The sequence below is a fragment of the Anser brachyrhynchus genome (genome assembly GCF_964034855.1).
Source record: "Anser brachyrhynchus genome assembly, chromosome: 1".
NCBI classification, from domain to species: domain Eukaryota; kingdom Metazoa; phylum Chordata; class Aves; order Anseriformes; family Anatidae; genus Anser; species Anser brachyrhynchus.
In genome coordinates, this window is record NC_137694.1 from 65,077,779 (window position 1) to 65,104,428 (window position 26,650).

Here is a 26,650-nt window from a genome sequence, read left to right on the forward strand (position 1 = left end):
GACTGTTGTACATCCTTTATGCCGCTATAGCTGCCAAAGCCTTGACTCCAACTGTGGTAGGGTAATGATCATTTTCAGGGCAAAGTCTGCAAACGCTGACTCTTTCAGATAATTGGGAGCGCGGTTTACATGCTGGTTATTTGCATTTTAGGTTACCTGGCCAATTGATGCATATGCGGATGATGTAAACTGAGATTAAAAAAGGGCCCAAAATAGACTACCTCGTGCATACATGGTGCGTGCACCTAAGGGGTTATCTTTGCTGGAAATTTCGAAGCAGCGAGGCAGGGAGGCAGTGTGAAGACGTGGAGCTGAACACCTCACGCTCCCAAGGGTTGCAACACGGGTTCTGTGGCGCCCATGGCTGGCCGCCTTCCCCATTCCTCTGGCATCTGCTCTGTGGTGGTACCACCGCCCGCTCCCACCCAGCGGGTGAGTGCTGTCCCCGCGTGAAGGAGGGAGAGCCGGGGTCCATTCCCCCGCGCCCCACATCACCCTCCTTCCCCCTGTGGAGGAAGGGGTTCCCCCATAACCTCCTTTGCGGCCTTACAGGCGCAGCCGCCCCCCCCCCCAAAAACTACAACTCCCATGAAGCTCCGCGCACGGCGGGCGCCGCAATCTCCCCGAGCACCCGGCGGGCGGGGCGGCCAGAGCGGACGCTCCGCTATCCCGGCGGGGGGGGGTTGGGGGGGGCGCGGGCGCGCACGCGCAGTAGCGGGCGCGGAAGGGGGCGTGTTGTGCGGCGCTCCCCCCTCCCCGCCCCCCCCGCCGTGTGTCGGTTTCGGGCGCCCGGCGCCATTTAGCGCCCAGACGGCCCCGGGGCGGCTCCGCTGCGCTGCGCGCCCGCCTCCCCGCCCCGCCGGGACTCGGCTCACCTGCGGCGGCTGGGCGGCCTCCGGTGAGGGCGGCTGCGGGCGGGGGGCGGCGGCGGAGGCGGCAGGACCAGGAGGACCGGGAGGGGTTCCGGGCTCCCCGCGAGGCCGCCGCCGTTGAGGGAGCGCGGCCTGGCGCGGGCGGTGGCCGCCGAGCGGCGGGCGGAGGCCGCGGCCGCCATGGGCGCCGCTGCGAGGCGGGGCTGAGCCCCGGGGCCGCGGCTCGGGGTTTTTCCCCCCCTCTCCCTCCGTCCCTCCCTCGCTGCCTCCCTCGGTCCCGGCCCCGCTCGCGGTGCTCCATGTCGGCCCCGCTGCCCGGCGCCCCGCCGCAGGATGGATGCAGGCGCTGAGCGGGGACGCACCCCGCCGGCGCAGCCCCGCCAGCAGCCGCCTCCCAGCCCCGCCGTGAGGAGCCCCCGGGACCCTCCTCCTCTCTCGCAGCTCCCGCGGCGGCGGCCCGGCGCGCCCGCCGCTCGCTGAGCGGCCTCTGCCCCTCGCCCCCCCCCTTCGTGCCCCCGCCTCGCCCGGCCGCCATGTCGGGGGGCGCCGCGGAGAGCGGCCCCCCGGCCCCCCGCTTCCTGGCGCCGCCGCCGCCGCCGCCCAAGAACGGCTCCAGCTCGGACAGCTCCGTCGGGGAGAAGCTGGGCGCCGCCGAGCACGGAGCCCCCGGCGCCGGCGGGGCGAGCGGCGGAGCGGGGAGCGGAGGCCGGAGCGAGGAGTACCGGCGGCGCCGCCACACCATGGACAAGGACAGCCGAGGGGCGGCCGCCACCGAGCACCGCTTCTTCCGCCGGAGCGTCATCTGCGACTCCAACGCCACGGCCTTGGAGCTGCCCAGCCTGCAGCCCGCGGCGCCCTCGGCCCCCGTGTCGGGAGGCAGCGCCGCTCCCTCGGTGTCTCCCCCCGAGTGTGCCGGCCGGACCTCCGGCATCGCCGCCGGCGCCGCCCAGGCCCCCTCGCTGCTGCTGCAGCAGCCGCCGCCGCCTGCCCCGCTCCCCCTGGAAGGACAGTGCGCTCAGGAGCCCCCCGCCGCCAAGGATGCCGCCCCGCTGCTGCCCAAAGAGGAGGAGGACGAGGCCGCCGCGCTGCCCCCCAGCAGCGCCGCCGGCAGCGCCTCGGCTGCCAGCCGGGAGTTCGAGGAGCGGAGGACGCAGCAGGAGGACATCGAGGAGCTGGAGACCAAGGCGGTGGGCATCTCCCCCGACGGCCGCTTCCTCAAGTTTGACATCGAGATCGGAAGAGGCTCCTTCAAGACCGTGTATAAAGGACTGGATACGGACACCACTGTGGAAGTCGCCTGGTGCGAGCTACAGGTAACGTAAATAAAAATTGTAGATTACCAGAGCACGCTCCGTCTCCGAGGTACTCAGCTGCATGCTTGACAACGACAAAATCCTAGAATTAATCCTAGAATTAATTTTTCACAATTTGTTTAGGTGCTTTTCTTAGAAAAATATTAACATGTAAATTTCACAGATATTTCATGTTCTGTGGCAGTGGATCCGTGTAGGAGGTAACCTTAGAATGTACACAGTCATGTAGTTCATCAGGTTTAGTTTTGCAGAGTTACTGTTTCAGTCTAAGATGTCGGGTTCTTACTTGATACAGGTACAAGGAGGAAAATAGTCTCTTTTCTGAAGCTTTGCAAAACCTCAAGTTTAACGTTTGCAAGTGACTGGATTAAACCGAGTAAGAAACTGTTCTTCTACCAAGTTTCTAGCCAGAGCAGAGCCAGCATTCTGCAGAAGCCCAGTCTAATGATGACAAGAACACCCTTATTTCATGCGAGTCAGAGCTTGTGTAACTGAGAGGCAGGTTGCTGTGCAACAACCTTAAAAGAAGTGGGAAGAGCTGGAGTACCAGGAACAAATACCTGGTGCAGTATTTGGCTTTCAATGCCTCAGTGTTAAATTAAAAGGATAGTGCTTGTTTTTAGGGTTGCTTTAGCACAATCTGTAGGGAGACTCATGTAATATGGCTTTATTATTGTGTGTGTTCTCATGCAATTTAGGGCAGACAAAAGAGCATTGGGTCAAAATCCCAGGAGGTTTTGAGGAGGCTCTAAGCAGATAGCTCAGTGGGGTGAAGTGCAGTACTAGGCCAAAACTTTGTTACCTTCGAAAGCAATTCTGTATCTGTTCCACTGAAACTGACAATTTATTAAAAGATCTCTCAATTTGGATTGATATTTGCTTTTGGATGATTGCTCAAGCATTCCAGCAGTACCTTGGTTGACTATTATATTACTGCCCTTACTTCCACAGTCAGTAAGTGTAGAATAAACTTCCAGTTTTCTTTGAGACCCTTCAGCATGCGCTCTTCCTACATGCTAGTTATGTTCTTGCTGTGGTAGTCTTTTGAGCATTAATTTTGAATAAAAGTGCTGGGCTCTGCTAAAGCTCTTCATATGCAGTTTGAACTGAGAGGAGATTAGTAATCCACCAAAATGATATGACTCTTATTTGAAATCGTAATCTTTGCAGTTCTGGAGTTCTGTGACTTTAACCCCTGGATCTGTTTTCGTCTTTACAGTGTACTTACTGATCAGAAACTAATGTCAGCTTGGCATCGGTCGCTTTCAACTAACATTACCTCTGAAGTGTCCTAGTCATCTTCAGTACTATGCAAACGTTGTCTAAAGAAGCACCTTCTTTGAAGTAACTTAATAAAGAAGTTTGTTTTTAGTGTGTTGCTGAGCTTTCAGATGATTGAAGAATTGAATAATTTAAATGATAGTGAGACTGCAGAAAGCTCGAATGCAAATGTTTGTAGGGGGGAGATGTTTGGTGTTCCGCTTGGAGACTAAGTATATTAGAGTACCTTCTGGGTAAGTTACTTTGAAGGCTGTAGCTTTTCTCTCATAAGGAGACTGCATACAAAATGCCTCTTTGAAACATGAATATAAGTTTTATAGCCGTTAAAGTGTTTGCTATAGGAACTAGACTGTACAGTTAGTAGAATATTTTAAGATAAAGTCCTGCTTTATTGTTTGCATCTAGAAATAAAAGGAGGAACCTGGGAGTTGTTGGTGTGATGGGTACATCCTCTTCTTTTTATCTAGGAAAACAATAACTGTTGACAGGGTGGTGAAATGCCTTATGCATGACTTGTATCAGAGTAAAATCTAGTTTCACAAGGATAGACAAACTTAAATGTCATATTGGTTTTTCAGAATGCCATGGCTCAAGGATGGGTGAACCTTCCAAGCCTATTTATTTTATGTTGAAAACATGAATGACTCTCTTCAAACGACTCTTCCATGCTATATTATAGCAGCCATAACTGACTTGTGCTTATTTTTAATTGCCTTGAAATGTGTTCTTTGCCAATAAAGCATCTTTTTTTTTTTAACCAGTGTTTATGCTTGCAAGCATAGGCATCCAAGGTGTCCCACCTCTCCAGAGCCTTCTATGCTACGACTGTAGCTCTGCCAGGATAAGGCTGCTTGGCAGGATTACGCAGGTTGAGTTGTCCATCTCTGGGCTTGCCCAAAGTTGATAAAGGTGTATCACAGTTATTTGAGAAGCATGTTCTTTTCAGGCTTTTCTAGTACACCTTGAATGCGTCAGTTTCTTTAAGTTCTCTGCTGTTTGAAAGGAACGAACATGCCAGCTGCTTTCAGTTCAGGTAAATTAGTGTTTAAATATCGGAGCAAATCTTACAGTAGGAACCTTGTGGATCAAGGACAGCATGGAACAGTTTATAGTGGTCTCTGGCAGAGTGACTTTATAATGATGGACAATGTAACTGGTGCTGTTTATCAAATGCAGCTCGGGTTCCCAAGTTGGTGATGATTCTTTGGAGTGTATTGCTCCATATCCAAAAGCAGGCTTTTCAGTGGCCTGTAATGCCCCTTATGCTTGGTGTACTGAATTGTGGTGGAAATAGGAGAGAATGAACTGCTGGGGTTAGCTTTACTGTGTTAGTGTCTTCAGCATGGGAGATCCTGGCCAAGGCTTAATTTTCCTCCATCTGAGGAAGACAGGAAGGCTTGATTTGAAGGAATTAAGTATTTCAAGGTTGCTCATAGATGTCTAACAAAATTCTAAGGAAGGTATGACTGATGGACAATTCTAGTTTAAATTTAGCTGTCTGTATTAGCAGATTGTAGCTGAACCTAGTTTAAATATTGGATGCAGGTATTTAAATTTGAAATACAGCCCTGCATGGAGTGGAGCATGGCAGAGCTGTGAAGAGCTCAGCAGGCACTGCTTAGGGCCAGTGCTCAGCTTCAGTTGCTGCAAGGAAATTTTGAAGGCTTACACTGAATTAACATACTTTTATTCCCATTGTATATGTTCATCTTGGCTCTGGTTATTCTGAGTCAAGTGTGCCTCCTACTGTTGTCATTAGCACATCTCATAAATTTAGTCAAGTAGTAGTTAAGATTACTGCTTTAATGGTCTTTAAGTAGTAGGCAGAAGCCAGCAAAAGTGGTTACTGCCACTGTTCCCATTTAATTTAAAATCTCTTCCTGTGCAATCGTGTTGCTGTTCAGTCTTTAAAAAGTTAAACTTCTGAGCAGTAAGTCTTACACCTCTATACAGCTCAGGTAATGTGTCTAAAATATGCTGCATCTTCTTGTTGTATTATCTGTGTTAAGTAGTAGGCTTATACCAAAGGTGGTAGTCACGTAGCTGACTGTAAAAGTCAAATCATAGGGGTAATGTGTCATTCTCTGAGTCTCTGTTTCAGTTTGAGTCAGTTTTAAACTAAAGATGGTCACTTAACCTCTGGTTTACAGAGCAATACAGGCCGGTCCAGTCACTTGCTGGACTGCAAAATTTTGTGCAGAATTACTGCCCTGGGTTCTGTCAATCAAATACATAACTCTTCAAGTACAGAAGGAAAATTGAGCTCTCTTTTGAACTGCATTTGTCAGGGATTTGAAGTCTTACCTTCTTTCATTTGGATAGTGTTTTCTTTTAAAGGAAGCATGATCTAGAAATTGCTCCTAGGATGGTATTTACATTAGTTGAAAACACATTGCTGGTAAACTGCGTGCGTAGAAGAACTGCACTGCTTGTCTGGTAAGTGCTGTATCACTCCTGTCCCTTGTATTCACAAACTGTAACTGGTGACTGACCAGCCTTCCTTTCCTCGAGAGGAAATACATCTTCTTGCTGATGTCTCTGCCATTGTTACTCTGTCATCAGTGCAGCATTAGTCAGGTTGCTGTGCTTAATGCTGGGTGCCTGAGCTGCTGGGGGGGTGGGGGAAGGAGGCCGAGTGCTGTCTGCCTTAGGCAAGACAGAGCTGCTGAAGTTAGGCAGTGAGTTTGAAAGGTGAATGATGCAAGAAGTTGTGTTGTGCTAGTTACACTTTGAAGGGAAGCTGAATGTGAATTTGGTTACCTTTAGTTATGAATCTTCTGGGTAATAAACTAGTGTAGGGTACAAGAAGCACAATTGTGTTGCAGACTGTAAATTACAGATCAGGCATCGTGTATGAGATGCTTCTGGCTTACCAGTGGAGTTTTCCATAGGCAATAGCTGTGAAAAACAGTTGAGAACAAACAACTGAATGTGAACCTTGAGATTCTGTAGTGCAGTCTGGTAGGAATGATAATGCAGCTGGTCGTCACTCTTTATTGCAGGAAGTAGTGAGGTGCTGAATAATATTTCCATATGTCAGATTTTTTTTGACTGTAACAATGTGCAAAAGTTAAGCTCAAAATACAGGAAGTTGCTTAGATATGAGGTACATCTTCACTTCTAGTGACACTTTAGTTTTAATTCTACCTGTTTTTATTTCTTAGTTACAGCTATACTTAGTACTGAGTTCTACTTGCGCAGACAATGATGGAATATAGCCTCTATACTCAGGAGGCTTCACTTGATTGCAGGCTCACCATGATAAGTATCAGCCTACAGAAGTCAAAGTATAATTCTTAAAAAAATCTCTTTGCTTTCTCAACTGGCTGAGCTGGGAATGTTTCAGAAGCTGCATGTTTGTCTGACAACCAAAAAAGGTCTTGTATCACATAACTGTGGCATCCTGTAGTCTTTTTTTTAAGCTGGTTGCATATTGCTCACTGGCCAGCCTGAGTGCAGAGATGCTAGCTGTGATGCACATATAGCTGCATTAAAACAAAATGGAAAACGAGATCAAAACCTCTGTGCAGTGAGAGGAAGCTGAGAAGCGTGGACCTGGAAGTCATCTGATCGTTAACATGCTACTAGAAAATGATTACATTCTGCTTGTTGTGGAGAAATAGTCAACAGCCTGAAATAAATGTGCATTCCTTGACAACTGTAACTGTTTTAACTCTGAATATTTTATATTTTATAAAACTGTTACTGAAACAGTTCAAACTTGAACCTAATCCAGTATCGTGACTCCTGTGCCTACCCTGTACTTCTAATCAGTGTTTAAAATACTCCAGTGGTCTGTGAGCATAACCGTTATATGCTTCTGTTACAGTCATTGTAATGTATCCCGTTCATTACTACTTGTGTTAGACGTGTGATTGTTGTAAATATTCATAAACGAAGGTACATGATAATTCCTGTGAATGTCATTGGGGCTTTGTAGAGCTGAGCACAGAGGAGCTAATAAAGTCCAAACCACTGAAAGCAAAAACTGCAAAACTATGACTTTCAGGTTACACTGGATTTCTTTAAGTCTGCGCATGTACAGAGTTTGAAGTCTTCTGTAATCGAGTCTAAATCTATTTTCAGCTGCTTTTCCCTGTTGTGTGGCAGAACAAGTTACTGGTACTTACTGGCCTCAGGTCTCAGATTTGAAAACTCCTTTAGCTAAAGAACAAAACCAGCCATATTCCTTGAGTGTTTGTGCTGTAATTGATACAATTGACAAGCTGATAAATGACATGGGAAAGGAGCCAGACTAATTACCTGCAGAAATATAAACAGTGGACAGACTCCTTCAGACTTTACAAAGGTGACCCTGAAAGAGAGAAGGGAGCTTTAAAGTACATTCTTGAGCTGCAGCTGTTAGGAGACCTCTACTTAGGAAAATAATCTTACCTCAAAGGGATATCACTTTTAGGGATGGCTGTGGTTCAATTTATAACTGGCTGGTTGCAAGACAATAACTCCAATCAGCTATGTACGTTCTGAAAATGCAGTGTTTCTTGTGGAAACGTCATGTTTGTCAGTTCACGTGTGTTGGAGAGCTGTGGAACTAATGCTCTTAAATGAGATTTGTTTTGGGCTGCTGTGGCTTAAAATAAAAACTTGGCTCTGTAGCTAATTTTTTGAGGTCTAAAGGGAAGATATTGGGACCATAATCCATCTTTGAAAGGGCGGAGGGAACCTGCTAGAGCTCTCTGGAGACATCCCGTGTAGGGTCCTTTGAGAGCTGTCTAGCAGAATAATAAATAAAACAAGCAGTAACAGATCTGGTTGTCTCCATGGATGCAGTGCCTGGTGCAGTGTAGCTTCAGTACTTCTTGGTTAGTAACTTCCCTCAGGGCCACATGTCCACTTTCTTATTTTGTTGTTTTGTTTCATACCAGCGGCTTGTTCAACAGCACAGCTCCAGCTGTTACCCAGCATCTCCATGCTGGATGTGACAAAGCCTGTGCTAAGCAGGGGCAGCCGTGATGCTTCCTGTCATGCACGTCTTCAGAAACTTTCACATCCTGTAAAGACTAGCAACTTTTCAGAGATTACTAACTGTTTCTCCTGAATCACAATTGAGTTGAAATAAAAGTCAAGTACTTTTCCGTTCCACTCTTCAGGTTCACGTTTTTAAGCTTGTCTTGATCTGGAGGACTATAAACTTTTGAAGAATGGAAATGCAGACATAATGGCTGTAATGTTTGGGCTTTAAGAGAAATAATAAATGCCATGCAAGTTTGCAGCTGGGCATAAGACTTTCTCTTGGCAGAGCATGTGTTTTTTTAATAGCAGATGGTACTGAGTTACTATTCTTGACTCTTAAAACTTTAAATAACGATTCCATGGTTTTAACTTGATCATGATGTGCATGTGCAATGTCTGGAAGAACATTCTTGCAGTATATTTAATACACAATTCCTATTCTAAATAGCAGGATTTATTGTGCTGCTTGAAGATTGATTTCTTGGGCTTTTTTTTGAGGGCTTTTACCTAATCTGGGGCATCTGAAAGTCTCTTCAAATAAGGTGTGAAAATTCTTGTCCTAACCAATGAGACTCAACTTATACCAGCACTTGTAAGTGTTGTGTAGGCTGCTTGCAGTCCCTGAGACTTTCGTCTAGGTGCTTTTGAGAACAGTTTAGATTCTGTACCGAAACTTAAATGGGGTTCAAATGTCTCTGGTCAAGATAGTACAGGCATCCTCTTTCTACTTTACCTGTAGTTTCCTCAGCATGTTTAGGAATTTTCAAAAAACTTAGAAATGTAATGTGTGGGTTTGGTTGCAAGTTCTAAAAAGTTCCCTCATTATTCCCTTTGGGAAAGCAGGAGAGGTGGAGGGGTGATGAGGATTGAATCTGTGGCCTTAGGCAATAGGCACTTGAGGTCATCTTTGAGAAAGGGAGTTTGTTCACTTCTTGTTTTATGGGCACAACCTACAGGCTACTCCTGAACTCCAGTTACAAAGAATAAACTGTGTTAATAATGTTCTAGGTCGTGTGATGCTCTCCTCTTACCCTAAAAGGTGATTCTTACAACAAGATCATCACAGATGTTGTTAAATATTTTTTTTCTAATAATTCAGAACAAAATGGGATGGAATACAGTGACCAGAAGAATTCAGATTCATTTTTTAAGCATACTTCTGAACTTCATTTCAGTTGTCATTTTCACCTGGTGATGACACATGCATTACGCGCATCCAGATTGTTCTAAAGCGCTTCCAGATTTGCCTGGGTAATTCCCATCAGCACTGCATTTTACTTTGCCTGAATCACGGGCAATTTAACATACTTATTTTTTTGCAAAGGAAATTACAGCTTGGTAAAAATTGTACTTGTGTTGGGGTTTTCTTTGTCTTCGAGATTCTGTTTAAGAATTGCTCACCTAAAGTGATAAGCACTTTTCACAAGGATAATGTCTTCTAAATCACTCAGGCAGAGAAACTTACAACTTTTAGATTTGTCCCTTTAGGTCTAAGCAGAATCTTTGGGACTGCTACCTGCATACTTGCTCAGAATGTAAAAATCTTGCAAAAAGCATGCTTGTGCTTGATGGCCATCTGTGCTTTAGACAAAATACCTATGAGTTCTCAAACGATGTCAGTGACCCTGGACCTGGCTGCGTGTTTTAATGTAGGATGCCATTTCTTTTTGTACTCAGCGTGCCCAAGAATGTGGTACTGAAATCATCCGGTCTATGATTTGTAATAGTCTGAGCAGCAATTCTCTGAAGTATCTGTTTTCAGGACGAGATCAGTATGGTGGTTTTCAAGTCTTCTCATTTCTGCAGTGGTTGGCAGGATTCCTCCGAGCATGTTACCGGTAAGATTTAAATCAAAGGGGAGACTTTGACAACTGATAACTTGTGGTGTGGATGCTGTGTTCTGAGCCATCTTCCAGAATGGTTTGGATCCTGTTGCCCTTCTTAATAAGAGGTCGTGGATAGAAGCTTTTGATGGCCAACTACTGCACTGTGGTGGTTTTTTAGGACAGCAGATGGTATGGAAAACAAGCTTTGTTAGACTCCTTATACAAGCTTAGTTGTTTCTGTTTAGCTCTCCCGGATCGCCTATTTCATCTGCATGGTTTCAGCCATTCCTAACTTCGTGGCATCAGTGGCTGAAGATGGTGGGTTCTGATAGCAGATTTGGGGCTAGCGAGAGAAAGCAAGCAACTACAGATGGAAAAAAAAAAAACAAAACACAAAACCTCATTTAAGTGACTGAGGGTTATTACCACCATTTAGAAGAACATGAAAAGAATAGGAATACTGATCTCCATGTAACTAGGGTAAATTTAAAACAACTACGTAGGGATGCTTGGCTAAATGGAAGATAGTACAAAGTGATACCAACAATTATGTATGTTTTATCTGGTTTTGGCTGGTTGATAGAGTCTCATGATGGCTTATGTCTGTCCAGCTGGTGGTGTTACCCAGTTTTCTTGGATGTTTTCCTCCGAGTAACCATGTGATGTGTTTCTGCTTTGCTGACTGTTGCTGGCAAGTTTATGACCCCCGTATGAATGCATTTGACTGCTATGAAAACAGCTTCTATCCTGGCGAAGACTAATGACGTACAAACAATAACCCACAAATATTGCTATTAAGAGCTTCAGCAATCCAGGCTGATTATCTTAAGGATCTGCAAATCTGTATACACTTATGTAATACGCATCTGTTAATGGCAATTTCTGAACTGTTAGCAGGTTTTGCTGAAATACTGCAAAATGTTATGTCTGTTTCTCAAATCTGCTTCATCTTATTCTTACGGTTGTTTTCCAACATGAAACTATTTTTGGTTTGCATCTTTCATTATTCAGCTGCTTATACTGTACTTTCATTCAGGAAATATAAGTTGTGTATCTATATAAAAATGCAAGGCGATAACTTTGTGTTCTCCATTATCCTATAGCCGATATGGACTCCGAGGCTTTGAGTATTCCCTAAGGAAAAGTTATGGAAGGTGAGACTAAATTTGAATTGGAGGGTTCTTAGAAAGCAGTCTGTTTAGACAAGGATCTTAGAGTAAGAAAGATTGTCTGAAAAGATTGATTTATTTTTATGTTGTCATCTCTGGACATAGACCAGTAGAGACAGGCAGTATGTAGAATGTCCTGTGAGGGCATGGTCTTTATTTGTGTTTATCTTGCTTTAGGGTTACTGAGTTGTTAGGTTTGCTAGGAACAGTGTGCTGAAAATGGAGAACCTGCAAAAATGTCTGATAGAAGACTTTAAGTTCACTGTTAGCATGTTTCTTCTGTGGTTTTCTGTACTTCCTTTGCAAGCAGCTTGAGCTTTTGTCTGCAGATAAGCAGCTGAAAAGCAGAAATGCAGGTTGTCAGCACATGGGAAAAAAAAATCTTACGTGGTACTTGAATTTGATTTTTGTTGCCTCTTGATGGCAACTGTGAGCCGGTTCAGGTGATGGTAGGGTTTCCTTTGCTGTTCTCATTACCCAAACCTTAACATATCTGAGAGGTTCAGTATTTACTCTTGGGACCAAAAAAGTGACGGGGGGAGAGAAGCAGCTCTGGGTTGCTGCTGAAGGCTTAAATACTGTAGTATATTAATAGATTGTGTGTGGTCTGTATCTGAAGATCTGCCTAAAAATAACTGCTTTTAAGAGGTATTCTTCTAGGAAAACATGTATTTGTCTCCTTTGTGGCCCTTTTGGTTTTGTAGACTACATGCTTGAACGTTCAGCACTTCTTGGGGTAGTGGCAACTAATAAAATTGAGAGAAATCTGAGGGGGAAGAAGAAGGAATTTCAGCCTGCAGTTGCAGTCATTTTGTGCTTGCAGAAAGGGAAGAGATCCCAGGGAATTCTGGTCTGAGTTACATTCATGGCTGAAGTAGATTTCGTGTACAGAACAAATAATTAGCAAGCATCTGGTTGTTTATGGACTACGTTTTTTCTGTCTGTGTAAGAGAGCAAATCTTTCCAGTTGCTTTATGGTATTATTCAGGTATTTAAGAATGTTCAAGTACTTTGTCCCTTTTATCTGGGTATGAGTAATGAAAACAATCATGTCCAAAATTAACTTCTCGATTTATTCAGGTAGTACGCCTGTAACCAAAACTTCCTGTAGTCAGGTTGTACTAATGCAGCTCTGTCATACACTTTTCACTTCTACTTTCATTTTGTTGACAGACTGGTCATTTTCCTTATAGTTGCTGTCCTTGGAGATTTTAGGGTGTCTGTACGGATGCATCATATGGGATATAGGGTTTGTGGAAGTGTGTGTATATGGTAAGGGTAAAAAAAAGCATAATGCAGCACAAATTACAGCATATCAATGCAACTGGACAGGACTACGTGGACCAATTAAGTGGATGTATATTTGTAAATGTATGTGATAGTGTTTGTCTATTTCAAATGAGAAAGCCAGTTTTCTTGCATATATTTTGCAACTAGGATTCAAAAAAGTTTTTCTTCTCACCCAGTAAGAAATCTTACTTCTCAAATTCGTGTAAATCTCAGAAAATTAGGTAGAATTGAACCATGATTCATTGGTGTTGGAGGTGCTTAAATCTGTCACTATGGTTGACTTAAGTGATTTCTTCTACAGAACTTTGAGAATTGAAGAGACTTTTGCAAGGTAGGTGGGGCATAGCAAAAACTTTTGTTTCTTGGGTTGTACGTGGCATGAGTTGTAAAGCTTTAGGACTATACAAGTTTAAAACAGTGAATTGATTCTGAAAATTGCCATTGCTGTGAATGGCTACCTCATGAAAGTAGTCTTAATGTAATACTTTGTGGATTTATTTTGCCAAAATACCTCCTTTTGTGTTATTAAATTAATAACACTTTAATAAGTCACCTAATTTCAACATGCCTCAGTTTCTCAGTTTTTTACAGACATGTGAATTAAGTATCTGTGTTAATCGCATGGGCATGTAAAGTCGTTTTATACGTGTGTCCGGACTGAGCTGTATAATGGCAGCAGTCAGTACAGATGAAAAGTTTGTTGCTCTTTGTTTTTTTAGTATTTTGTAATACATTATGAGCCTGCAGATTTTGTCTCCAAGGTAAAACTTTGTGATCATAGTTTAGATGTTTGAAGGCCATTTTTGGATTTGGAGAGATCTATCCCAAAACAGCACCTGTGGCTTGGCTAGTGGTGAATGACTAGCTGTTCCAGAAGGCTTTCTGGATCTGTCTGCTAAGGTCTATAGATGAAGAGCAGTAAAGTATTAACATGAAGAAGACTGAGAAAAAAGTGCAGTTTTGTATTGCAGCACCAAGCGTAGAGATGTGGGGAAGCTGCTAATGTACCAACATTATAAATGGTTTCTGTTGGATAAACCCACACTGTGAAATTATTGTTCTTTTTTTTTTTCCAGAGAAAGCAAAGCATTCTTAGTTTTTAGACCATGGTGGTAGTGTTTTGAATTTTAGATTGCTGATAAACAGGTCCAAAAGAATCTGTAAGAACTCAGCCCTGTTTTCATGTGTGAACGTTAACACAAGTGAAACGGTAATTCTCAGAAATGGTGAAGTAAAGAAATGGTCCAGTTCTATGAAAGAAAAAGCTCAAGTAGCTTTAGATTAGGAAGGGGTAAACAAAGGGAGTATGCCAGAATCCACTCTGCTAAAACAGATACTTGTACTTTCAACATCAGCAGAATAGCGCCCCAAATTCTTTTTGTGGTAGCCTCCATTATTTGACTATTATTGCAAATTGCTGGTTGGTGTACTGGATTGTTTAACTGAAGGTTTGCTTCGCTAAAGTTCTTTGGTGGTTTGACCTCTGTCAAAAAACAGTTGTGGCTTCTACTGTGGCAGCTTATAAGACAATTCTGAATTCCCAAGTTATGCTCGTGTTCTGTGATTTTGCTCTTGTATCACATCCAAGAGTATATGTTGCTCAACTTCTGATCTTGGTGACTTTTTGCAACAAACCACATGGTTTGGGTAAACTTGTAAAATGTGAAGGGGCGTAACTGCGATATAAAATCACTGATAATTACTGCATAATGACTCAACTGGTAGACATTAACTAGGTAGGTTTGGGTGAGTGCCGTTAAAAACTTCAGGCTGTAAGCACGGTGATGTTTTAAGTATATTTTGTCACTTAAGGAGTATGAAATCTGAGGAAGTTCGCATTGGAATTTAGAATGGAAAGAATGAGTTGACGATGTACAAAAGTATTTTCCACTTTCCCTCTGACTTCTTTCCTTATCTTCTCTGGCAATAATACGCACGGAAATGGCATCTTTTTTTTCTTGTTCCTGCGTGTGGGAATGGTAATTGTTCTTGCTGCTTACCTGTTCAGGAAGTATTCTCATTCCTCCCCACCACTCCTCTGCCCTCCAAACAAAACACTGTATCGGTTATTGCCAGTGACACTTTTGCTTTATTTCCTAGCTTTGGCCTTCCTGTGTTGTCCTGTGGTCTCTGGATACTGTCTGGCAAAACATGGATTTTTTTTTCCTTCCTTTCCAATCCGGGATGAAGTAGATTTTGTACCTATGTCTGAGTTTGGGCTACCATATGTAAAAGAGTGATGAGCAGAGTTAAAAACCTGCATTTAAATTTTAACTCCCGGAGCTGCCTTCTTCCAAACAGATTTTTCCAGATGGTAAATCGGTCTCATGGAAATATGCATACAGTTCTCTTGGGAATTTGCTTTTTACGCTTGCCTTCTCCCTTCCCCCTCCTCCAGCCAAATCTCTTTCTAGGAAGGGGGGGGAAAAAACCCGTGGACTAGCATGAGCTTCAGTTGGATAGGGTGTCTCATTTCAGATACACTTTCTGCTGCTTCTCAGATGACCAAAACATAAGTGACAGCTGAGTTGTCTGTTTGTGCTGTGGGTCAAGGGCAGTCCAGCTCAGCAGTTTCCCTTTCCTCTTCCCTGAGTTTTGTTTGGAAGCGGTAGTGATTTGCTGTTCTATATAGTCATCCTCTTGTCATGAAGACCAGATGGAAATACGTCAGTTGTTTCATGTATAAATACTCAATCCAACAGCTGTGAGTTTATCAGGAGTCACTGGGATCACAAGCTGGTGACCAAATTGTTAGTTTAGAGGGCTGAAAGCATTACTCCAACTTGAAGTAAATAAAGCTGTACTATGAATCTCTTAGGAATGATCTTAGCACTAGACTCATTGAAAGAAAAAGAAATGAAGTTGGAGCATTTAAGTTTGAATTTCTTTTTCAGGTGAAGTTATTTTTTTTTTCCTAGAGTATAAGCAAATCTTATACTGATGGTGATGATTCAGCCACTGTTGCTGGGTTTTACTGGTGCTATTCCTAAAAAGATTGCTCTGAAACCTTCTAATTGCCTCCTTTCCTTTTGTAGTTTTATTAGGTTAAAACATTTATCCAGACTACTGTCCAGTGGTCTTTTGGCCATTGGATAGTCCTCAGTCTGTGTTTCAATCTGGATTTCTAGTGGAAAAACCTGAGATACTTGATGTGATCCTAGCTAACGATGAATCAAGAGCAACAAGATTGATAATAAATCTACTTGATGCTGATAATTAAGGGGGTTAACTTTGCAGATTGCAGAGGGTTTTGCTGCTATCCATGTGTAAATGAGCCTTGATTTATTCCAATAATATTGAGAAAGGGGAGATGGAAGTCTGCCAATGGCCATTGGCTATGTGTTTGCAAAATGCAATGTGTTGCATGGGCTACTGAGCATAATGCGAAACAAAGTGCCATAAAAAACTTGAGTGCTAAGTACATGACTGAAAAAACACTCTAATGAGAGAATGGGCATGGCCATTAACTTAGAATAGCTTCTCTGCAGCAAATTTCTGTAAAGTGAGATCTTAGTTCTTGACTAATGAATACTGCAGTGTATAGGAAGGAAATGGAATTAGAAGTAAAACAAAAACATGCAATAACTACAGACTTATGCTAAAAGCATGGAAATCAGCCAGGTATTGGTTGAACTACCTGCTGCTCAGACCTTCAGAGGGGTTGTGCTTGTTGCTTTAAGAAGCTTACAATTTCTAAGGGGTATTTAAGGCATTCTGAATATCCATGGTCAACCCTTTTATAAAATGGAACAATAAATGCGAGCTCCTAGGCTTCACAGGCCACAAACAAAACAACAACAACAAAACCCATCCAATGACAACCAACCCAAACCCTTGTCTGGTTGAGTTGCTTTGTCTGCACAGATCTGGCTTTTTCTTGCATTCATGTTGCGTTTTCAGAAACAGTTTTCTTGTGGCTCGTAGAGCTCCCTAATGCAGTGTCTGCGGGACAGAAGCCCTTGCAGCCAGTATGAAACAGATGATTTGCAGCTCGAGAGGTTTGGGAGATCTAACGGGAGCTAAGGAGGCTGAAGCTGTTCTAGACTCCTTTAATGAGAATTTTCTGACCTTTGAATTGCAGCTGTCCTTCAGTGAAAACGTCTGTTGTTTGAATCTTCATGGCTGGTCTAGATGATGGAAACAGCATGCTTTTCTCTGTCATATGGATGGTGTTTATGGGTGTACTAGAAGATGGATATATTTAAACAAATCTGCAACTTCCTTGCTTCAGAATCTCGATGGACTTCAGTTCTTACTGTTCTCTGACTTTTTAAAAACTGCTAAGTTGTCTACAATGTCACGTTCTGATATATGGCTGAAAAAAACACATTTAATGGTGTGATCTCTTGCTCTGGTATCAAAGCACAAGCAAGCCTTTGACTGGAGTCTCATCTGAATAGCCATCTTCTAGTTTAGTGTCAGGTTTACAGTTTGAGAGTCTGGGACTCATCAATGCATGCTCCTGGAAATTGCAAGGATAGCTGTTGCCTGTCTGTCTTTTCTGGGTCTTAAACAGAAGCTGCAACAGAGGAGTAGTTTGGGGCAGTTCTTCAGATGGAGCGGCATGAAGAGATGTGGTGCATACTTGTGCAGCTCCTCTGAACCTTGCTGGCAAAACTCCCACCACAATGATTTTGTGTTTGAATGTTCAGAGCAAGACTCTGTGACAATTCTTAAAATAATGGTTGAAATGATTATTAAGCTGTATATAGTTGAAACTCTTTGCATTACCATTACACATTGCTTGCATAATGTGCAAGCTGCTATCTGTTTTGCTGCTTCTAAAAGTATGAAAATCGGTTCACTTATCTTTCATGTTCATGATGGGCTGGATTCCTTTAGTGGAGCCTCTGATCTTAGTATAAGAACAACATGCATCTCTTTCCAGATGAGCTTTATCCTCTTCAATCATTAGAAATACTACTGAAATATTTTTTCTAATGCCGTAAAACTGTTTGGTTTGAACCCAGGCTGCAGTGAAATGAAAAGAGTCTCTGTGTGAGAGCCCAGAGCTGAGAAATCAGTTGAGTATGCTTGCTGTAATGCTCTCAGTTAGTGCACTGCGTGTGATGCATGTGCTTAACGTGAATGTCAATCAGGTCTTTTTTCCTCTGACAGTATGAATACAGGTCTCTCATCCAGTGTTAGAAGCTGCTTTTTGAACTCCCTAGTTACTGCACTTTTTGGACTGTACAGTCAAGCAGATTGAGAAGTCAGCTCTGTAGCACAAATACATAACTTTCCAGCTGACTTTGAAAGAAACGCGTTGCTAATGCTCTGTATTTACATAATGGTCATCTCCTGTTCAATTTTTTACCAGCACACGTGGGAATAATACATTAGGTAGCACCACTTAAGTTTGATTCCTGTCATAAGATCCTGCTTTGTTTCCCAACTGGCATACCTCAGCCACTTGGGCTGTAGGTTTTCAAGCTGAGTGTCTGTTTCAAGCTTGTTTCAGAAGCTTCAGCCAAGGTGGTGCAGGTGCTTCAGAGAAGTGCTTACTCTGTTGCATCCAATGCCTTCTTGAGCTTTTGTACTTCAGAGTTGTCAAGCGGGGACCTAAAAGCAGCATTGAGACAGGTGAGTTGCCTTTGTGCTGAAGAAGTATTTCCAAATAAATATGCTTGAGATAAAAAAGCTTCAAAATAGGGGGCATTTTTGATATGAGACTTATCTGGAACCTCTGTTATCTTTTTAAACTCCAAACTCTTGATCCGTGTTATAGTCTGCCAGTGGTATGTGGTAGTGTCTATGATGCCATCTGAAGGAGTTTGTTCCACGTATATTTGTAAATCATAAAGCCAATGCACATGGTATAATTATTTTTATATAGCATGCACAAGCCAAACTCAGCATGGGAAATACAAGGTAGGCTGTATGATATAATTCAGTTCCCGTGTTTCTGTTGCAGATGTTTAAGCTATTAAAGTTTGATATCCTCAGGAAAGGCATACTCCATCAGTACATAAGTTTCTCTGAGGAATAAGGATTGAAGTTTCCAAGTAGAAAATCTTCTGTGGAACAGCAGCCTCTATTTCTGCAGAAGCAGCAGTCTTTGCAGCTTAGTTCCAATGATGGAGAGCTAGCTGTGGGCCTGGCATGTTGTAGATGGTCTGATGCAAACATCTGTGAAAATATACTGCTCAAATAGCTTTAATTATAGGAAATACAGATCTTGCAAAGCAATTTTTATTTTAAAAGCAAATGCTCTTGTTAAAATCCATCTGCTTTCCCACAAGCCTGAGAGAAAGATGTTATTGGATAATATGTTTTTACTGCATTTGGCAATTAGAATCTTTATCCTTTCAATCTAATAAATTTTGTAAAATACAGGAGTTCATATGTTTGCAGTTTGGCCTTTTAAATACCTTTTGGATTTTTCACATCAAGCTGGACTAGATACTCAGGGTTTAAGTGAAGTAGGGCCGCTAGCAAGCACTGTTGCTATACAGGCTGCAGGGTTGTAGAGATGTTTTGATTTTTGTGTAACAATAGTTGTCATGATTGCGCAGAGGAAAAATAGTCTGAAAGAAATGTATGTAAATGAAACAAGAGCAAGAAATCTAAACAGTCTAAACATAGCTACAATCAGAGTAGTACTTGCCTACTTTTAGTTTTGTTCTAGTGTTTAGAATCTAGCACGCTGTATGGAAATGCTTTTTTAATTAGCTCAGAGTCAGGTCTGTGCTATGTCTAATGCTGTTTGCCCCTCCTGGGAAGTAGAAACTTGAAGGTGCTTTGGGAGGAAGGGTTGGCAGGAGCTTGCAGTAGGAAGAGACAGTTATCCCTTGGATTAGCTGGAAATTGGTCCCTTCCATCTCTTACGTAATTCTGGATGCTTGCAGCCGTTGTCTCTTCTACCGTCTTAAGGTTTCACCCTGCTCTCAAAATACCATCTTGTTCCACTGTTTATTTTTTGGAAAAACATGAATTTTGAAGAAAAGTGTCCAGTTTTTACAAAGGTGATCACTGCCAGTAGATTTCTTGTGAAGTCCTTATTTAGGTGTAAGTGTTGTGAAATCAGTTGAGATAAGAGCTCATAGTGGCACGGAAATTTCAGTTTCTACCTTACAGCCTTATATGTGTGACTAATTCCGAAATGGAGTCGTTTGGACTGAGTCAGCATTTTAGTTGAAAGTACTCGGGCTATCTTGATTTGGTTTGCACTGTATGTTAATTTGCTGTGCGGATGGAGATCCAAACCGATTGGTTATGCAGACCTTCAGCTGAAGACAACGCGGGCACTGGGTTTGTCTGAGAAAGCATGCTTTAAAATGGCAAGTCGCAAGAAAGTTTGAGAGATTCAATATGTGTTGGAAGCACAGAAGAGATTAAAATAGCATCAAAAAACTAGCAGCCTCTGTAGCCAAAGTGCTCAGGGCAAGAGCAAGCAGGGGTGGAACTGCAGCCCTTTGTTTGCAGCGAAGTCTGGATTTTATTACTTGCAAAGTGAAATCACAAGGGGGAATGTCTGTTTCTGGTGGACAGATATGTTGCAACTAATTCTGAAGAAGCCTGTTCATAAATTTTTCAGCCTGCTAACAACTTTGAAGGTAGGACTAACTCTTGACTGTGATTAATCTGTCCAACTCCTGCTTACTGGGCAGCCTGTTGGTTTTGTTCTTCTTTCACAATTACAGGCTGTTAAGTATTGATGCTGGTGCGGTTACCATAAATTTAGAGTTTTAAAACTTGCTACTCTGTACTCTAATATTGTTGTTGGCTATTGAAGTCTATTTCCCATATTTCTGAGGTGCTGCTGCAGCAGGTGCTTGTGCCTGGCCCTTGTGTTTTGGTAATCAGAGAAAACTAGAAGCAGGTACTTTTCTTTCCTCTATGTCCCTTCTGGAAGGATTCAGTTTTGTGGCCCAAGCTCTAAGTAATTAGTATTAATTAGTATGAAGTGTTATGTAGTGCACTGAGATGTGAAGCTCTAAGCACAGAAGTGCTGTGGTGGCAATGAGACAGTTGTCTTCTCAAGAGCTGTATGGTCTTTTGAGGAGGTAAATCTATGATGCTTCCACTTTTGATCCCCTAGCAAAAGCAGTCTTAAAATTGGATCCCCAAGGGACTGTTTCACACAGCTGTCCATCGGAAGTACTAAGGTCTCTCTATTTGGATCAGAGCCATCCTGTGCGGAAGTTTTCATATTGTCGTGGCATCTCGTGGAAGAAAAAATACAAACCTAGCTGAAATTGCTTCAGAAAGAATTGGTGAGGTTCTCATTAATATCTCTAGATATTAAGCATTCAAACACCAGCAGTTTTGATTAGAAACTTCATCTTTACATTTGGGTTATTTCTGAGTTAATTGAAAATGTGGGAAAGGCAACAGGACCTGATTCTGGAGCGCTCCTAGACTGTTGCTTATGTGGATTTCTTCTTGCTTTTACTCGCATCCCGTTGCCCAGTAGTTGGACAGAAGGCCTTTATTCTGGAAATTAATATAGCTGCTCTATAAGATACCTATCCTGAGATCCATCCAGATGCTGTTTCTGCCTGTGATAAAAGATGTTCTTGGGTAGCCTTGGTTGTCTCAAGAGTGGGGAAGGATAATCCTTTCTAGCAAGAGTAAGCCTGTGTACTTGATAAAGTAGTAACTGGTAGACTTGAGACTAAAACCAGCTCTGAGTGTCTAGTGTCTCTATGACACTCTGTAGCTTCATTAAAATTGCCTTCTTGGGATGTTGCAAGGGGTGGTGAAATAGAGCAAGGAATTTAATTTAAACAGAAATACGGGATGCCTCAAATCCACTTAACTTCTCTTACCCACAGAAATGTAGTTATTGCCACTGGAGCAAGGGATGCAGTACCAGAACACTCGTGCAGCTTTTCTGACAAACCACTTCTATTTGAATTCCTACTTCTGTGGCTTTTCGTGTATGCAGACTTGCTGAACACAGGAATGTCTTTTAGATGGAGCCATGGTGCTAAAAATGTTTCCAGATAACTTTCTCGCTAAGGGAACCTTTTCAGTGTTAACATTGTTAATACTTTGGTGTATGATGTGCAGAACATCAGATATTTCAGTGTATGGAAAGAGTAAAGCTTTAACTCTTTGGGCGATGATGCTCTTCAGTTCACAACCACAATTAATGTTGAACTGCAGGTAGAGTTCACGCTTCAGTGTGACAGAAGAGGAGGTACGTTGAAAACAAGGAAACATTTTTACAGGTTGTGATGCTCTATTTAAGGTAGACCCTTTGGACCATGGTATCCACAGATCTTACAGTTTTACTTTGACATTTGTTCAGTATTGCTGTTCAAACAATTGAAATAATGGCACCAGACCAAGGACAGTATTTAACTAAAGCACAATATAATGACAAACAGACTTTTTGGATAAGCTGTAAAAATTTGAATAGCTGATTCATACGTTAGGTTGTGGTGAGTATCTGAGGTCTTTGAGGTCATGTTTGACCTTCTAGTGATGCGGGATGTTCCCCGTAGCGTTCTTCAGAGAAAGCCTTAGTTCAATACAGAATAGCCCTGCCAATGGCGATAGTACCATATATATTCTCCAAATGCTAAGAAGAATTCAGAGTATTCATCCTAAACTTCCTCTAGTATTTTTCCCTAGCTGTCTGCCTTGGATCACCTTGGAGATTACTCTGTTGTTAATCTTTCATCTCAACTCTTACAATACCACATTTTAGTTGGTGAAGCCTTTTCCTGGAGGTTAATCCAACTCTTAAGTTTTTTCAACTTATTTTAGTTCTTTTATGTCCAAGGTATGCATATTATTATCCTTGATTTATTGTTCTGCTCACTGTTTTTATGTATTGTATCTTGAGTTGCTTTAGAGGATACAAGCTGACTGCTCTGTCCAGCTGCATTTCAATTGCATTGTTTTCTTTTGTATTTTAACTCATTATAAAGTTATTCAGAGTTGCACTGTAAAGCCAGCTATGCTTCTGGATACTTAGTATGCTCGACTCCACCAGTATTTATAGTTTTTCTTCCTACCACTTTCCCACTGTTAAACTTTTGAGTGTTTTCTTTCTCCTGGCTCAACGTCGTTCATTTTCCTTCCTCTATGAAAGGTGATGTGCATATTTTTAAATTTATATTTGATATGTTTAAATTTATATTTGATATTGATTGTCAGTTGTAAACACAGGTGTCTCATGTATATGGTATCATCACAAGAGTCTAGTAAACATGTGAGTGATGGAAGAACATGATTTCCTAAGTCTTCCTGCTAGGTATCCATGGAAGACTTACTACTGCTTTCTGCTTTCTTTTATGAGTAGGTTGAGAGGAAGATGAGTAGGTTGAGAGGAAGATGGGCATTAAGGTAGATCATAGGAAGACTACATTATTGTTGCATTTTTATTATTTTTATTAAAAGATAATGCTCCTCCAGTTCATTGTAGGACTTTGATATTTGTGGCATGCTAGCACTGATGCTAGCACGTAAGCAACTTGTTTCTAAGACCTCATCTAGAATGCAAATTTTGGTCACCTCATAAAACCTGGGTCACCTGAAAAAAAAAGTTTTGTAAAGTAATTGAAGTACTCACTTTGGATGCATTTGCAGAAGAAGCAGCAAAGCTAGGAAGATATAATTAGGCTGCATATGCAGGGTATGTACCTATGTTGTATATAACTTGAAGCTAATGTGTATTGTTGGCTGATGTGAATTAATTTTACAACTGGAAGAACATGGGCAGGCCCGTAGGGAAAACTTAAATGCTTGAGCCAGGTTAAGTCTGTCACTTCTGGCTTTATGCTGGGATTTTTGTAAGGGAACTAGTCAGTGGCACAGGAATGTGACTAGTTTGTGTGTGTGTCCATCTTTGCTGATCTTTTGTAGTTTTAAGTACCACTTATAAATCTTGGGAGCCATCTTTACACTTCTGTATCATTTCCAACCAGCATATCAGTGCAGCTTGTCACCATACAGAAAAAGGGAGATAGATAACCCTTCCCATTGTCCAGTAGTTTTGGATGAAGAATTGTAGTATGTTTTCGACTCTGTAAATTGATTGGCCTCTATTGGAACTGGTTAAGGGTTCACCCTACTGTTCTAGGCTTTTTCCTACTCATAAAGGATTCTTATGGTCGTACAGAAATAAGTGAAATGAAAATAGTGACAGTTGCTCTTTTGGTACTGTGAGTTAATAGATGAATAAGGTAAACGGAATGGGTTACGGAGGAGGCTTTTTTCTTGCAGTATTGTCGCCCCCTAAATGGAGAGTTGGGTTTTCCCAGTAAAACTAAACTGAGGTGACTGAATGTAACTTCCCTCTCTCTAACAAAGCAATCATTTCAGCACAAAATGGGAATTGACATGAGCTCCAAAAGTTTTAATGAGCCATCTGAGCCAAGTGATAAGACGGTCCAGCTTGTTAATAGCTCATCAAGAATTCAGTTCAGCTAGCACTTCAACTCTTTAATAAGCTATATATATTAGATATAAGCCTTATTGTGAGCTGATATCAGATAGCAAACTTACCCCTTTATCTTCCATGGATCAAATAGAAATGTGATAATATAATATATATATATATGATAATATAATCATATATATGATAATATAATAAATAAAGTGAAAATAAAATAGAGTTCTCTGTTCTAGTACTGATTATTTCTGTGTAGCACAGCATTTTGATTACTGTCCCTTATGTTCATCCTTTGAGGCTGAACAAATTAACTAAAACTTTCAGCATTTTTTTCCAGACTTCTGTGTAAGGAAACACAAATGCTGCCTAGAGAAACCCTAGAATAGAAATGACTGAAGCCTAAACAGTTGCTTGCCATTTTTAGACCACATTTTCAATGACCTGAGAGATTCCAGAGAAGGTCATGCCTAAGCTGTAGGTTTCATATCTGCTGTTTTATTTTTCTCTCCTATTGGTTGTGAAGAGAGCAAAGGAAAAATACGTAATTGACTTGATAAAGTATGAATATAAGTTTTCTGAAGCTACTGTGTAGTTGTCATAGCTGTATGCTGCACTGTGAAGAGTGCAAGTGAAATAATTGGGATTTCCTGAAGGAAATTGTGGGATTAGGCAGTATATTGATTTGTCGTAGTCATTATTTTCTGCAAAAGTAGAATATGGTTCTTGGATCAGTTCCTCAACCCAGCCTACTTACTTTGCCTGTAAACATTCAGGCTGGCAAGATAAAGAGGGGAGAGAAGTAACATAGACTTGTGTTAATGTATATTTACACACGGGGCAGTTTTGAAGCAACCTCACAAGTGGTGTGATTTTTATTTTTATTTTTCCTGGGAAAAGCTAGGTGCTTTACTGCCTGGTCATGCCCATGCTTCTTAAGATTGAAGTGGAAAGCTAAGAAATCAGACAGTGTCCATATCTTGGAAGCCTGTCAGCCAGCACTGTTCTAGCTCTTTTGGAGCTGTATATGTTCTTTTCTCTGTCAGTATCTTTTCTGGAGAGACCTGGGATGTATCCAGTTGTCCCAGTCTTTAAGCAGCGTGCTTGCTTCCGTCTGTCTCCAGTGAGCGTAGTATCGAAGTGCACTGGTGTACCATCTTTGGCACTTCTGGAAATAAAAATTCCTCCCAGTGCTGCTGTCCGAAAAGATAAACTCTGGGGGTAGTGTTGCAGTTTTTTTGTCACCTTACATAAAGAGGAAATGTTCCAAACTGCTGCTGCCCTGCAGAGGGGCAAAAGTTTGTTTTCTGCTGCTGTTTTCCTGATGCATGGTGTATTTACATGCTCCTTATCTTCTGATTCCACTTCTGCTGTTTATTCAGTGTGAGGAAGTGAGGCAGAATGACTTCATATCTACCTGAGTCAGTGAGATCAGCTCTGATGCAGCGTTCCTTTGTTTAAGCTCTTTGTTTTTGCATGATGCAGTTATTCCTGTACTGACTGCTTCCTGTACAGCAATAGCTGTATTAGAACTAGACCTGTTCTGAGTGTCTTTGTGAAAGCAAACTTTCTTTTTTTCTAGCTGAAGACTTGGAAGAAGCTTATAGTTGTGACTAGTTACAGGTCAGTTGTGTTTAACAATGCTAGAACTTGGTACCAACAAGCACATAGGTCAGTATTAATGCCTTATTGTCAGGAGTGTCTCAGTGAGGATGGCTCTTCAAGCATAGGTCAAGTCTATGACGTTGCTGCCACCAGGTGTCTTAGATGCTGCTTCTGTTCCTGCTGGCACGGGTGCTGCATAAATGAACGTGGGAAAAGACCACAACAGAGGAATATAATTATTGGTGGTGTTCTCCCTGCTTCCCCCATGCTGATGAATCATAGCTTCATCAAAACTAACAAGCAGTTGCAGGAAAAATGGGGAGCAGTGCTAGTATCTTTCAGTCATGTATGTAGGCTTCGGTTGTGGATACTCCCTCTTTAATGTTAAGATGAAGTTGTATTTCTTATCTTCTGAAGCTTCAGCATCACCTCTTTCAAAAATGTGTAATTGACTTCAGACTAAATCCTTTTAGTGACAGCAATATTTTTTTTGTGTGCATAATATTGCTCGTTCTGACACAAACATTAAAAGAAAACAACAATACAACACCCTTCATTCTGTCTTTCAGTACAAAGTAAAAAGTTACCAGTGCTTTCAGTAAAGCACCAAACTATTTCAAATCTAGCTTTGGATTTTTATAGGTTTGTTGCCATGAAGCTTAGACAACAGGAAAAATAATTCTCTTCGAAGAGAGAATTGGAAGCTCCCCTCCAAGTTGTACATTTTCGTATTCAGTGTGTTAGCAGAAAAGGTCAGTTGTGCAAAGATACATGGAAGTACCTCCATGTTGCAGACTGCTTCTGACCTGTGTGGTCCACTTTTTGCCAATTTTATGTGTGTTTGTGTTATTTTTTTCCTTGTGTGGTCTGTTTTTTTATGAATGGAGGAACCCTGTTGACTCAAGTCCTGAATCAGTAATCACCTCAGAAATACAAATAAACAAGGAAAGCCCAGAGTTTTTTTTACTGACCTACT

The 26,650-nt window shown here is 42.0% G+C and overlaps 1 protein-coding gene across 14 annotated transcripts in view; it reads left to right on the plus strand.

Annotated features, from left to right (window-relative positions):
• Nucleotides 1–1,258: 1,258 nt before the first annotated feature.
• WNK1 (WNK lysine deficient protein kinase 1) overlaps nucleotides 1,259–26,650 on the plus strand; it is a 103,515-nt gene continuing 78,123 nt past the window's right edge. For all 14 annotated transcript variants that reach the window (XM_080575998.1, XM_080576007.1, XM_080576006.1 and 11 more), the window contains exon 1: nucleotides 1,259–2,185. In XM_080575998.1, the coding sequence (XP_080432124.1) occupies nucleotides 1,406–2,185 (780 nt within the window). In that variant the 5' untranslated portion in view covers nucleotides 1,259–1,405. The remainder of the gene's footprint in view (nucleotides 2,186–26,650) is intronic.